A 15,113-nucleotide genomic window follows, 5' to 3' on the forward strand; every position below is an offset into this window, starting at 1 on the left:
TCAATATAATCAGATTTACTTATTAATAAAGATCAGAAATAACATTTTATGTTGCATGGTTCACATGATTTATTTCATGATTATATATATAATGCATGAATTCTATTTAAGTCCAGAACATATAAATTTGTTAATGATTATAGTGTTGTCAGCACAGTGGAATATAATCTTAATTATATGTTCGAAAGTTTATTCCCTGATTTGTCATTTCACTGGATTTAGACTGACATGATAATCAGCGATAGGTATACTTATACCTTGGATAAGTGTTATGTCCTTTCCAGGACATTGGCAAAGTTTACCAGTATCGGATGTATGGAGTATACATCGGAAGGGACCGATATTGAACTTTGATTAGATATATTAAAATTTACTGTAATATCTATTCAATTCAATATCACCCGTTGATCCTAGATCAAATGATCTTAATCCTGATATGTTTAGGTTCGATCTCAAGAGTATGATACATGTTCTTTGATTTGTTAGTTAAGCCTACTTTTGGGTCAGGGTGATGCGTACATTTTGAGAACATGATAGTATAATTGAGTGGGAGCGCTAACATAAATATGGAGTCTATAACTTCTATAGGAATTTTGAAGTGAAACGATGATATCCTTCGAGCTTGGCTAAATAGAGATAAATGGTGGAGATCTCATTTCACTTCGCTGAAATATCATTTATACGGAACTAAGTGTTTTAAGGATAAAATACATTGAAGGTGTAACTGTAACTTAGTGCCTATTCAATGTAGATCATCTATTAGAGGGTCATTGATCAAATTAGGATTATAACAATGGATAACTAATGACGTATCTATATCGTGGAACATATAGAGCGTTCTATATAACTGAGAGTGCAATTCCAAGTTCTAAGTGTGGATTCAATAAGGAATTAATAAGTTAGGAAATTTACTTAGTAAATTCGGTTCCTTATTGGAAGCTCGGAAATATAGGCCCATGGTCCCCATACTAGTTGAGACCATACTGCTTGTAAGACTCAGTTAATTGATTTTGATTAATCAATTATAATTCTAAAGTTAGACTATGTCTACTTTGTGAATTTTCACTAAGCAAGGGACGAAATTGTAAAGAAAAGAGATTCTAGGTTTATTTATTAATTAAGAGACTTTATATGTCTAATTTTAATAAATATATTAAATGACAATATTATTTAATAATTAATTTTTAGTTATTAAATAATTAGAATTGACATTTAAATGGTTGAATTTGAAAATTGGCGTTTTTGAGAAAATGAGATGCAGAAATGATAAAACAGCAAAATTGCATAAGTGAGGCCCATTATCCAAAGGCCATGGCCGGCCACTCTTATAGGCTTTTATCATTTATTTTTTTATTATTTTAATGCCAAATAATTCTAACTTAAACCTAGGTGGTTACCTATAAATAGATAGTGATGGCTCTCATTCACACTTAGTTCTGTCAGATGAAAACTGAGCCTCCTATTCTTTTCTCTATAGCTGAAACCACTTCCCTTCTCTTTTCCTCTTCAATTTCGAACCTTGAGTGAATGAATGAGTGCCCACACACATCAAGTGGTATCTCAATCATAGTGTGTAAGACTGTAGGAGATTCCAAACAACAAGAAGGAGAATCAGCATCAAAGGAATGAGAGAAAGAAATCCAGGTTCAAAACTTGATTATGCTCTGCTACAGAAAGGAATCAATGGCTAGAGATCTGAATGGAAGGAGTCATTATATTCCGCTGCACCCGATGTAAGGTTTCCTAAACTTTCTATGTGTTTATTTCATTGTTTTAGAATTCATATTAGGATGTTAATGAAACATACATGGTAGTAAATCTAGATCCTGGTAAAATATTTCCAACACATGTCAATAAAATTTTACACATATATTAAAATATTTGTATTATGCTAATCAAATTATATATCACTATTATACATAGCAAAATAAAAAATAAATATCATTTAAGAAAATAATATATCATACAACAAAATAAAAATATATTATATAACAAAATCTATATACCAACAACTCATAAAAAATTAAAAAAATCGACATAACTTTAAAATAAAAAAAAATTAATAAAATTAATATAGATATACTATAATCTTTAAGTAATTTACTTCTAATTCTAAAAATAAATTTTAAAAAACAATATATTAATTTTTTTTTATGTGGCAAAAGATAATTATAAAAAGGTCATTTCTCAACAAGTTTTAAAATAAGGACATTTACTTATATAATGCTATGATTTGGGGTTATTTGCTATAATTTTTATTTTCACTTCTCATAGTAGTATGTGGACTTTATATTTGTATTATGGACTTGTGAATTATGGATATGGGGAATTTTCTAAGTTTCATTGTATGAATTAAAATTTAAGTTTTAATAAGTTTTGATTTATAATTCATAAGATATTGAAATGTAAATGGAAAAAGATACTTGTCAAGTTCTTTATAGGAATGCACATTTTTCCCATCCGTCTAAATGGGGAACGGGATGAAGACAAAGATTACTTTTTGTCTCTGAATGTTAAACGGGGCGGGGACAAGAATCACACCACACTCCGACGGGGATCCATTTAGTATTTTATTTTATATTTCTAATAATATTTTATAATTTATGTTTGTATTTTTTAGTATATTAGTATATTTTTTTATGAATTTTAAGTTTTATTTTGGATAATAATTAGTTTATTGAATAATAATTAATGTGTAATATTTTAATTTTTATGTAGTTTAATATTTTTATATATTTGAATTTTTATTAAAAAATTTATTTTTTTTATTAGGGGATTTCCTATCCCGTCCTCGCCCTCATTAGGGGATTCCCCGCCCCATCCCCGATGGAGAATAAGTAGGGATAGGGATTAAAATCCTTAACGATGATGGGGACAGGGGAGCACTCCCTGCCAATTCTCTGTCCTGTGTGCATCTCTAGTTTCTTATAAAAAAAACATAACTATAAAGTTCAACTTTGTCAGAAAAAAAGGATAATTTAAAAGAAAATACAAAAACAATAAAACAATTACAAAAATATAGTTGTATGGAATTTTAAACATTTGTTTACGGTTTTTAAAATTTTATTTTTATAAAATACGGTCTTTAATGTATTTTTATATTGTACTCTTGTATTTTGTTGTTGATTTTTTGTTGTTTGTATATTATTTATGTTGTTGTTTTCATGTTACTTTTATGTGGTTTTTTTATTGTATTCTTGCAACTTTATAGAACACCGCAAATATATATATATAACTTTAAAAGTAAAATTTAAAAATTTTACCAATAAAAAGCAATAATTTTCTAAAAAAAAATAACTATGGGCTTTTTAAAAATTATAGGGATTATTTCACAAATATACAAAAATAATAAAAAAAATTATAAAAATACGGTTTTACGAAATTTTAAACAATTTTACGATTTTTTGATTTTATTTACAGAAGATACGATCTTTTTATGTTGTACTCTTGTTGATTTTTTGTTATTTGTATGTTATTTTTTGTTGTTGTTTTGATGTTATTTTCATGTTACTTTTATGTAGTTTTTTTGTTGTTTTCGTGTTGTTTCTATGAAAAATCGTAAAAATGTAAAAATATAATTTTTTTACCCAAAAAAAAATGGTGCATGTAATTGTCCCAAATTATTAACCAAAACATAACATTTCTGAAGACCTGTCAATAAGGCCCACAGTAGGCCCAAACCTAAAAATTGGCCCAATTAATGTAGTAACCCGTTCACATCAAACCCGTCAGAACCCAAAACCCAAAAACTTTGTCTTACAATTTCATCAATGTTCACTACCTGTATGATTAATAATTTGGTATTAGCCATATTCTACCGTGAAAATTACACAATTTATAAGTTTTAACAATTTGTGCAAACTATGACTTTATAAAAAATAAATATTATGGAAAAAATTCAGAAAAAAGTTAAAAAAAAATAGATAGGAAAATAATATAAGCTAATTGGTTACCTACTGGTTACCCTAAACTCTGTTTTTTTTTTTCCATATTTTTGATTTTTTAATTTCCCACAAAATATATTTTTTTTTTGTTTGAAAAAGTTTAATTTGTGTTAACTTTGCCAAAAAAAAAAAACCATAAAAATGATAATTCTCCTATTTTACAAGAATATTATGAAGTCCTTTTTAAGAGATTTAGAAATTTATTTAAAGGGTTTGATACACAATTTCTCTTTGAACTTTTATTATGAATATTCAAAAAAGAAGTAAAGTGTGCAAATAGTCTCCTTAATGTTGAGAGACTTCCACATTGGAAAGACAACATATTTTAGAGGTGTTTATAAAGAGTCTTAACACTTTCCACATTTGCAATTTCGTTGAATTAGTTATTTTGGATTAAACTTTCCAAATTTGAAAACCATCAAAATTCGACCCGCATAGAGCCCAAATTAAAATAGTGAAACTTTTTTTATTGTGATTGTGAGAGAAAAGATAGAGTCAGCGGAACTTGCGAAGAAGATGAAGAATGACATTGACTTTGATAAACGACAACATTTTTCTAATGCGTATTCTATTCCCAAATCCCAATTACTTTTCTCATTGGAGAAGACGTTGATTCTAAGCCCGTTCCTGCTTTTTTTTTTGGGGGGTTCTTTTCTACTCTTCCATTACCCTCCTCAATATGATACCAATTCTAAAATTAAGACTTCATTATTTGATAGAAGAAGAAGAATAAAAAAGAGTGAATTATGGTTATGGAAAGAATCCCAATCGGGTCAACTGTACGGGTGTTGGCGGCGGTTGTGGTGCTGGTGCTGCTTTTAATGGTCGGTAATGGGTGTGAGGCTTCTCCTTTCACCAAAATTCGAAACCTTGCTAGTGTTAATAAACCAATTCACGATAGTCCTCCTCAACAGGTGATTTTTTTTATGAATTTTGGTTATGCTTTGATTAATTATTGCTATTTTCTGAATCGGGTGTTTGTCTATTTTAGATTTCTCCTTCGCCTAGTCCCAGTCCCAATTCTAGCGTGGATTTGGGTCCAAGTAGAGTTAATAATTCAGTTTCTCCGGCACTGGGCTCGGTATCTTATGGCCTTTCCAATGAGAACTGCACGAGCTCGTTGAGAACGTGCCCCCGTGAAAATCAGATTCATATGACTGCTTGCCTGTTTTCCTCTTCAAATGGTATTGATTCTGATGTTTTATCTATGTTTGAGGGTATATTACATGTTTGGTTGAATGCTTGATCAGGACCAGGTTTCCAATTTTAGGTTTCCATTAAAATTATGGTCCATTTTGGATCACTCACAGTGATAATATGTAGTTTTTAATTCCCTTTCTTCTGTTGGTTGGTATTAACTTTTTGGGGTCAAGCCACTTTGTTCAGTCTTTTAGTGATGACCTCATGATGTTATATACAGTTACCAGTACCACATCTTAGGCCCTTTAACGACGTGGGTGTTAATGTGAGTCGGCATTGAGCATTGGCTTTCTGCTGATGGAGTCAATAAGAATAACGATCCTTGTACATAATAGTAAGTTGTAAAATGTTAATGACCATGTTAACATCTGTGCTCAACTCGATTGATAAAAGTTTGATCGTTGTTTTGAAGCCATTCTCTTTTGATCTTTCTCTAATCTCTATGAACATCCTCCATTACTGAAAAATTCTCAGATGTTGGTAACAAAAATTTGTCAAACATGGAGGGATTTTGTAATATCATTAGTTGATTTAAAAACAACTAAACAGAACTTTGAACAATTATTTCTTTATTTTTTTGAAGAACAAAATTTTGCAGTTAAAAAACCCCCGAATACTGATTGAAAGGATTTGTGAGGAACTCGTCATATGTTTTTCTTTTTTCAATCATAAGCAGACTTACCTCGACTAACACAAGTTATGGCAGCTAATGCTTTGGACTAACATTTCAAACTTTGACTTCAGCAGTGCCCTTATGTATTTGTGTCTGAAAAATATGGTTAATATACGATGATTATCTACTTTAAGCAGCAAGAATTACAGAACTTTGATAATTTGATAATCACTTCAGGCTTTTGTGATTTGGGTTAAATGTACTTGATATTTTGAACTATTTAACACTCCCAAAGCCCAGCGATCGGGGGACTTAGGTTCATGTTTGCTCTTTCTGTGAATTTATAAATGCAATTCTTAATTTTTCATTAATGTAGTAGTGTATACTTGTTCATGGTGGTTCATTCGGAACTTTTGACACCAGGTTTCCAGATTTTGAGTCTCTCAACTTATCTTGTGAATATGTCTATTTTTTCGGTGATTTGTAATCTATAATAGGCAAAATTGTAGTCTCCTGGCTCTACTATTAGTCTCTTTTAGGCCCTTTTTGAAAAGGAAAATCTTTTGCTTAGTTACTATAGATAATGGAGTTTTGCTATAATTAAGTAAGGCCATGATTATTTGAAAACTTTCAGCTTATGGTGGGTTCCAACTTACAGTAAGCATGTGCATATTTAATCATAATTTGCTGGTAGGATAGAAACACAAACCCACAAGATTTGATTACATTTTCTTTTCACCATGATAGAAATTTGCAAAACTGATTTTAAAATTCACTGCCTTAATAGAAAACTATAATTGAAATTTAGTGTGGACCATTCGTCTGTTTCATGCCATGTCAGACATTTGCAGTAATGCCTCCTAGTTTATTTCTCAATTGTTAACAGAAAAAGGACTAGTTCCTTTTATATTGCTATTTGTATGTCTCACTCTGTAAATTGGAATGGGAAATATAACTCTGTAAAGCGCCAGAGAAACCATGGGAATTCATCCTGATTGATAGATAATTGTACTGTTTCTTAAACCTTTTGAATTGTCAGCTCAATAATGCTGTTCCTTTTCCTTTGTAGCCAATATGGAGTTACTTCTTCGTGTTCAAAATGATGGAGGGAGCCCTTTGGAAGTAAATGTTACAACCAGTAATACTCTGAAAAAGATACAAATACCTGAACATCACATTAAGGAGGTTCGTCTTATGGTCCATATTGATATAATGTTCTATGCCCAATATGACCTTCATGTGAAATGAATTAGTTCATATTTAGTTGTAAAACATTGAAAGAGCAGTGTGTTTATGGAAGGGTTTTAACATTTTAATTTTTTAATTAAACTTCAATCCCATTCTTTGTAAAAGGACTTGGCTTGATGTCTGGCGACTTTTATTTCGGACTTTGATCATTGATTTTTTTATGCATGATTTCAGGTCAGTATCTCAGATACAGGAAATTCATCAGTAGAACTAAATGCTGGAAATGGAGCATGTATAATTCACTTGGAATTACCTGCTCTTGATAATGGTTTCCTTAAGCGTGATAATGGTTCCCTTAAGCATGATAATGGTTTCCTTAAGCATGATTATGGTTTCTTTAAGCATTTCTCCAACTACAATGATTATGCAACTCCAGTCAATGGAGCCTACTTTCTTTTCTTTACTGTACTGATTATTGGAGGCATGTGGTCCTGCTGCTGCTTGTTCGGGGGAAAGAAACGGCACACTGATGGAGTCCCATATCAAGAGCTAGAGATGGGGCATTCGAGCAATGGCCATGTGGAAACAGAAGAACCTTGGGATCAAGGTTGGGACGATGATTGGGATGAAATCAAAACAGTCAAGTCTCCTATGGCTCACCGCAATGAAATTGTGTCAACTAATGCCCTTACTTCCAGATCTTCCGATGCAGATGGATGGGAAAACAATTGGGATGATTAGGATGAAAGCTCTCATTTTGTGTCTAATTCCCAGTTAAGCATAGCAAATCAAGAAGGTTATACTTACAGAAATAGGAAAACTTTCATTATTCATTTTCATACGTGTGTTCTTTAGCTCAAGCTAACACCTGAGGATTAGAAAACAGTTTTGGTGTGTGGAAATTTAGTATTTTCATTCAAAATCCACGAGAGACTAATTTTCAACATTTGTATTCGTATTTGTATTGTATGTATATATTTTGTGTTCTCTTTCCTACAATGGAAATATGGAGTTCTTAAAATTAAAATTTGTATTTCCAAACATTTATGCTGGATTTTGAGTGAGTTTCTACTTTCTAGGCAAAGAGAATGACATACAAATTACACCATTACAACTGATGCATTTTATTAAACAATTATTGTATATATATACATATCATAAAAAGATGGATAGCTCAGAACCAAGACAAAGCTTTTCTATACTAAAACAACTGTCATACTTGGTATGAGAATGAGACTAAGGTTTTCTTTACTAAAAATACATTCGTTGTTTGAGTGGGCTCAGTTCCACTTTAAAAACATAATGGTGGTGTCCACGCTGATAATTGCAACTTTTCCACGTTTTCTTCGGAATAAAGATGACAAAAAATAAAGGAAGAAAAAAAAAAGCTTCAAATGTCGCTTTATAATTATCCAAAAGGAATAAAATTTCAAACATAAATTTACTTTATAAGAATTATTGCCAAATCAAAAAGTGGGGAAAGGAATTTGTTGGTAGAGGTGCAAGAATGTGCATGGCGCTTACCACTCGCTAATCCTACGCCATATGGTATGCTCCCTTGGAATCACTGCTAATCAAAGCTTTATTTTTTAAAAAGAAAAATCTCATTACCAAAAATAATATAAATAATAAAAAGGATGACCATGGAAACTCTTTCTTTAGTTCTTACAAACATGGCTTATCTGGGATTTTGATTTTGTTTATAGTACTTTAAAGCTTTAATAAATAAATATAGAGACAACTAGAAAAAACAATGGTAGGTAATATATATTCAATCAATCAATCAATGACAAAGTAGGTACTTCCTTCTGTCAATCCAGTGATCAAGGGACTCTGATATTCCTTTTCCTAGGCCCAAAGGAAAGAACTTTAAAGAGGGTGTTATGAAATGAAAGGAGGCATGTGCTAGTTTGTGAAAAATAATGCCAAATTACTATTAGTTTTCTTGGGCCCCAAACAAAATGTATTATAAAATGTAACTGGGTTACCTTGGGAGCAACCTAATTAAGACAACTAATCGTAGTCCTTGTCTACGCACATGGCTACTATAGCCATGAAAATCTTCTTTTCTTCTCATTCTTCTTCTTCGAATCCCTCTTTCCTAGGTGGGTTTACTTTTTTACATATAAATTAACAATACATAATAAATAGTGAAAGGAAAACCAATTACAAGACGTGTCAAAATCGATGATAAGGATCAACGGGAGAATATGTGGGACAGTGTGTGCTAAACTATCTACTATCTAGAAGAGACTATCCCAAAGTTTGCTGAACTATCTAGAATAATGCTAATTTTGGTCATGATTATAGCCAGCAAGTTTTACCCGCCCAATACATTTTTGTGTGTCGATTTCATAAGAAATAAATCAACAAAAAAAAAAGGAAAAGGAAAAAGAGAAAGATAGAGTTGGGCAATTGTTGCAATTGGTATGAGTAAAAGGAAAAGGTATAAAAATGTGTTTAGTTAGTCTTCATTTCATTGGAACAATAAAACACTAGGGCCATGTTATGTTTTACACTATCGGCTTTAGCTTTTTACTATACTCTACTGAGGTAAAGATTCAAAAAAAAAAAAAAAAAAAAATTCTTTTCTTGTAAGAACCATTTTTTTTCTCATACAAGCTACCCCACACTATACTATAGTCACCCCAAGTAAACAATGTGAAAATCGAAACATAAAGAAATTAGTAAAATATTTAACAACTGGTGCTTCTATTCCGACAACATATTCTATATTTTTCTATTTGCATGATGCCATGCTATCATTATATATGTAAATATATATATATTCTTTAATATTTCTTTCCACAACACTAATGCCCAATTCCCCTTGTGGGGTTTCACCCTTTTTATTATTTAATTTTCTCAAGACTATTTAATTCCTTAAAAGTGGGTGCAGAGATTCTTGGGGTCTCCACTGGCTCTTGAGTCACTTTTTGACATTTTGAATATGATTTGACCATTAGCAATTTTGCGAAGGTCATCGCATTACTTGGGCATATGGGACAAGGTCCGTGAATTTGAAGGGTAAATGGTCATTTACCAACTTGTGCCCTTCGTAGAGAAGTACTGTACATCACTTACTCTTTCTTCAATTTTGGCAGATATGTGAGAGAATGGTACGACAAGCATTAAATGGGGTGTTTTTTTTTAACAATTTTATAATGCAAGTTAAAGGCTCAACTTCCTCGTGTAAACTATCACATCTGTCTGAAGTATATGAACCAACAAAAACAAAAACAAGTACATTCATTTTTGGTAGACTCCAGTAAACGAAACTGAAACATAAATCCAAACTTTATGAGGAGTAGAATCAGTTTAGCAAAAAAAAGAAAGGCATAAAACTAAGACAGATATAAATAAAATACAAAAGATTAGTAGCAAATCTAATCTAATGAGAAACCTGGTGAAGGGGAATCCGGCTATCTGAGATAGTAATACAACTTATACAACACGGTGAACATGAATGAACATAAACAAGTGAACACAAGAAGAATAGGATAAGAAAATTTTGTGAAGTGTTTCTTCTCTAATCTATTGATGTAAAAACGAAAACCGGATTCTTCTTCGCCTGATAACCGGATAACCGATTGTTACATCCCTTTCAATCAATCTTTAAAGATAATAAAACTCTAATTTGATGATCCCAACTCTTCTTGGTCTTCTGAAGGACATCTGATCAGTTCCAATATATTAACAACCTCCCCCATGTCCGGTCGATTTGAGGGCACTTGTGAGGTGCATATCAGACCCAATTTCATCACAGGAATTGCCTCTTCGGCCGGGAAATTCCCTTGCAGCCTTCCATCAACACATTCCTCAACTCCGCCTTCTTCTAATGCTCCTCTAACCATGTCACAAAGCACTACAACGTCATCTTCCATGTACTCCACAGGCCTTTTGCCAGTAACCACCTCCAAAATCAAAACCCCAAATCCATAAACATCACATTTCTCAGTTATCTTCACTGTTTTGCAAGCAAACTCTGGCGCCATGTAACCAAGTGCACTCTGAATCTTGCTGCTCAAGACATAGCGGTCAAGCATTGGCAACAATCTCGCTAGGCCAAAGTCTCCTACTTTAGGCTCACCTGAACTGTCAATCAGAACGTTGCTAGATTTTATGTTGTAGTGAATAATGTTAAGTTGGTGCAAGTGAGCCAAGCTCTTAGCAGTACCAAGAATTATGTTAAACCTCTCATTCCAGGAGAGGACGTTCCCACCAGGTCCTTCATGGAGATGCTTGTACAAGCTACCACCAGAGACAAATTCGGATATGAGGAGCTGCAAGGATGGCGTCCAATAGTAGCCTTCAAGTGCTACAAGATTTTGGTGCCTAACTTTGCCCAATTTTTTAACTTCCCTTTCAAACTCTCCTTGGGACTTGACAAGACTTGAAACTGTGAGCTTCTTGATTGCAACAGGGCGACCATCACGAAGAACTGTTCTATATACTGCTCCAAACCCACCTCGGCCAAGTTCGCAATCCTTGTTGAGCAGAGCATGCGCACCTGTGCTGAAGTCAGGGTCACCTGAAAACATCACAAGCTTGCCAGAATTGTTGTCTGTAGTAGGGGAATGGCTGAACTCATCCCCTCCAGAAAATGTGAGCGCTGCAGCTGATCGTGATGAGTAAGATCGGACACGAAGATTAAGTACAGTGATTGCAATCACACCAATAACTATGACAGCAGCTGCACCAATAGCAATGAGAGCAGAAATGCTGAGAATGATTCTTTTGTGCCCCATAGTTGTAGGTAATTCCCCAGGAGCAGAATCTGATGAGGAGTTGGGATTAAGGACAATGGGTTTAGGAAGGACAGCAGGACAAGACTTGTTGACTGCAGAGCCACAAAGAGATGGGTTGCCGGACACAGAGTAGGGGGATATGGTGTTGAAAAAGCCACCGGCTGGCAGTTCACCCTGGAGGTTGTTGTGAGAAATATTGAAGGACATGAGATTGGGTAGATTAGCCAACTGTTTTGGTAGGCCTCCAGCGAGTTTGTTAGAAGACAAATCCACATTTTGAAGCTTCACAAGTTTAGCCATTGCAGCAGGTATTGGACCACTTAGCATGTTCTGTGATAGGATCCTACAATGTTCAACAGAGACAATATAGAAATAAAGAAAATGTTAGGATTCTATTTAAATGTTTTCTTCAAAAAGAACTGAAATCAGTAAAAAGACCTAAAAAATGCCTATATCAGGTAACAATGATGGATATTTAAGATTCCACGCCCTCGTGATTTTCAATGCCAATTCAGTAAGATATATATTTACACTTCTTCAAAAGGGTAAACACTAAACAGCATACGATTCATAAAAGGGCAGAAAATTATCAACTATCAATTTTAAACCCAAACATTCATACTATCAAATATCAACATTATTAGGCATTTCAAATCCACAATAATTCATCCAATGATTTTTTTCATACTAATCCGAGTAAAGAAAATATGTAATGCAATTGCAACCAGAGTCTACCAACTTTTCGATGGTTGGAAAACCAGAGAATCAACCACTTTTAATAGGAAACCACCTAAATGGAGAAGCAACGAACTTAGCGGGAAAAAAAAAGGATAGAGAAAAAGTGAACCTACAAAGTTGTTAACGACGAGCAATTCTCAATTGAAGTTGGAATTTTTCCTGAAAGCTTGTTTTTCTCGAGCCTAAGTTCCTTCAGGGACACCAGTCCACCAACTTCCACAGGAATGGTTCCATTCAGTTGATTTTGACTCAAATCAAGGTTGTCCAAGAATTTCAACTCCCCGACAGTCACAGGAATAGGACCAACGAGAGAGTTATTGGACAAGTTCAACGCTTTCAAGCTGCTCAAACCCCCAACAGTTGATGCTATCTTACCGGAAAATGAATTGTGGGATAAATCCAGGACTTGCAGAAATTGAAGCGCAGTCGTCGTTAACAAAGTAGGAGTATTCATACTTCCACTCATTTCTTTCCCGGTAAGCGAAACCACTTGTAAACTCGAGTTGAAAATCCATGAAGGAAGATCACCTGTCATTGAATTCTGACTGAAATCCAAAGACATTAGGCTTGTGCAAGAAGCCAGGGACTGTGGTAAGCTCCCAGTTAGATCATTGGCAGAAAAGTTAAGAACCTTTAGAGATTGAAGATTTCCTAGAGAACTTGGAACAAGACCGGAAAATTTATTGGTTGAAAGGTCTAAACTCTCGAGGCTTTTTAGTTCTCCAATCCAGTTTGGAACGTTCCCAGTGAAAGAGTTGCCGCGCAGATTTAGATTATTGCAGAGGGAAAGTTGCTGCATTGTCTCTGGGAGGCTACCGGAAAAGGAATTCTCGCTGAGATCAATGGACCTCGCAAGCAAACAACTTCCAATTCCATCTGGAATCCTCCCAGAAAACTGATTCTTCCCAAGATTGATAGCACGCAAATTGTTCAAACCTTCAACCCCCTTGGGAACTTCACCCTCCAACAGATTGTCAGACAAATCCAGCGATCTAAGCCCATTCAAAGACCAAATTCCTGATGGAAACGACCCAGAAAATTGGTTAGATGAAAGGTTAATCGAAGCAATGGTTGAACATGAGCTCAAGTTCTCTGGGATTTTCCCTGAAAACTTGTTACTGGCCAATGAAAGCACTCGCAGAGACCCGCATTGTCGAAAAAAATCCTCGGATATAACTCCAGAGAGACTGTTCTCGCTCAAATCAAGAACTCTAAGGTTGTCGATTCGTGCTATATTGGGGCTTATGGTTCCGGTAAGATTGTTTCTGGCCAGTGACAGCTTCCTGAGAAATTCCAACTGGAACAGCCCTCTGCCTATCCGACCCGAAAGAGAGAACCCGTCGAGGTTAAGCTCAGTGACTCTCTTAGATCTGGGGTTGCATTTTAAGCCCACCCAACCACATGGGCTATCATCATCTTCGTTCCAAGTCGCAAGCTTTCCCTTCGGATCTCGGATATCGGCCTTGAACACAATCAACCCCAAAACGTCGTCGTTTAAGGAAGGGTTTAGAGATCTCACGTAAATAGGAGTTAAGACGGCAAGGGTGAATAACCAGAGGAACCTTCTCATACTTATATATGCTGGCATTGTTAAATACTCTCAAAGACACTGCAAATCCATAAAAGATATTGCAGGCGACACAGATGACCCAAAAGCCTAAATTACCTTTACAGTTAGCTTCAAGAGCTCAAAACTGTCAAAACAAACACTTGAAAAAATTACTTAACAAAAGAAAAAAAATTGGAGGAAAACAATCAGAAAAACGCCAACTTTCTTTAACGGCTAGATTCGGAACCGCCCAAAACAAAATACAAGACACACCCAGATATGGAGTAGCACCAATAAACAAGAAAACAGCAAGCTTTGTCAAAATGACACACCCTCAACCCGAACCCCAACTGCCCAAAATGGCAAACTCTGTTTTTAAAGGGTCAAATGTACAAAACCCTAGAACTCTCTTCCTCTAAGCGAAAACAGAAAAAGTCAGAGCTATAGAAAGCTCCAACGGTCAGAACTGGAAAAAAGAAGAAACTCCGACCACACCCGAACAAACAAAAGCGGCTAGCGTAACAGTATACAAAGTCTCGCTGGAGAGTGGAGACTACTTCCCTCGCCGGAGCTCCCACTATTCGTCGTAAACACAAACTCGACACCGGAAAGAAATAACTTAGTCTGAGAAAATGCAGGGGGGGAATGCGCCGGAGAACTCAGAAAATAACCTCTCTCTCTCTCTCTCTCTCTCTCAAAGGCAGTCTGATCTGAGAGACTGGGGCAGCAGTGTTGGGTGTGAACTCTGAATAAAGGGAAAAAAATTAAATTAAAAGCGCTTTATTAACGGCAAAGCGGGACCATGTAGGTAGCTGGGAGGGACAGTCAATTTAATGGGACAAATTGACACGTGTCGTGATCTAAACGGCGTGATTATCTGACGTGGAGCATAATGTGGTCGTGTCAGATCTTCTTTTGACGTGGATCGCAGAGTGGCAATAATGTGGAGCCCGAGGGTAGGGATTGTTTGTGAGTGGGGAATGGAGTTGGAAATCACCCCCTGGGATTTTATTAAATTACGATTTTGACATTCAGATAACGAAATATGACCCATATTACGGATGTCGTTGAAAATACAAATGAAATGAAAGAAAATGAAAATGACCGCCTTACCCTTCTTTGGGAACAAAAGT

At 34.7% G+C, this 15,113-nt stretch overlaps 2 protein-coding genes across 2 annotated transcripts; one reads left to right on the forward strand and one right to left on the reverse strand.

Moving 5' to 3' along the window:
- Window positions 1–4,392: 4,392 nt before the first annotated feature.
- LOC115706602 (uncharacterized) lies at window positions 4,393–7,966 on the forward strand. The gene is made up of 4 exons (XM_030634310.2): window positions 4,393–4,858; window positions 4,936–5,128; window positions 6,827–6,942; window positions 7,180–7,966. The coding sequence occupies exons 1-4, from the start codon at window positions 4,691–4,693 to the stop codon at window positions 7,684–7,686; spliced, it is 984 nt and encodes a 327-aa protein (XP_030490170.2). The 5' UTR covers window positions 4,393–4,690; the 3' UTR covers window positions 7,687–7,966.
- A 2,167-nt stretch (window positions 7,967–10,133) lies between these two features.
- LOC115703642 (probable LRR receptor-like serine/threonine-protein kinase IRK) lies at window positions 10,134–14,735 on the reverse strand. Its single transcript, XM_030630880.2, has 2 exons — window positions 12,545–14,735; window positions 10,134–12,036 (listed from the first exon to the last, which is right to left on the reverse strand). Exons 1-2 carry the CDS (start codon window positions 14,017–14,019, stop codon window positions 10,578–10,580), a joined length of 2,934 nt encoding a protein of 977 aa, XP_030486740.2. The 5' UTR covers window positions 14,020–14,735; the 3' UTR covers window positions 10,134–10,577.
- Window positions 14,736–15,113: the final 378 nt, after the last annotated feature.

Source organism: Cannabis sativa, chromosome 1 (genome assembly GCF_029168945.1).
Source record: "Cannabis sativa cultivar Pink pepper isolate KNU-18-1 chromosome 1, ASM2916894v1, whole genome shotgun sequence".
Lineage (NCBI taxonomy): Eukaryota > Viridiplantae > Streptophyta > Magnoliopsida > Rosales > Cannabaceae > Cannabis > Cannabis sativa.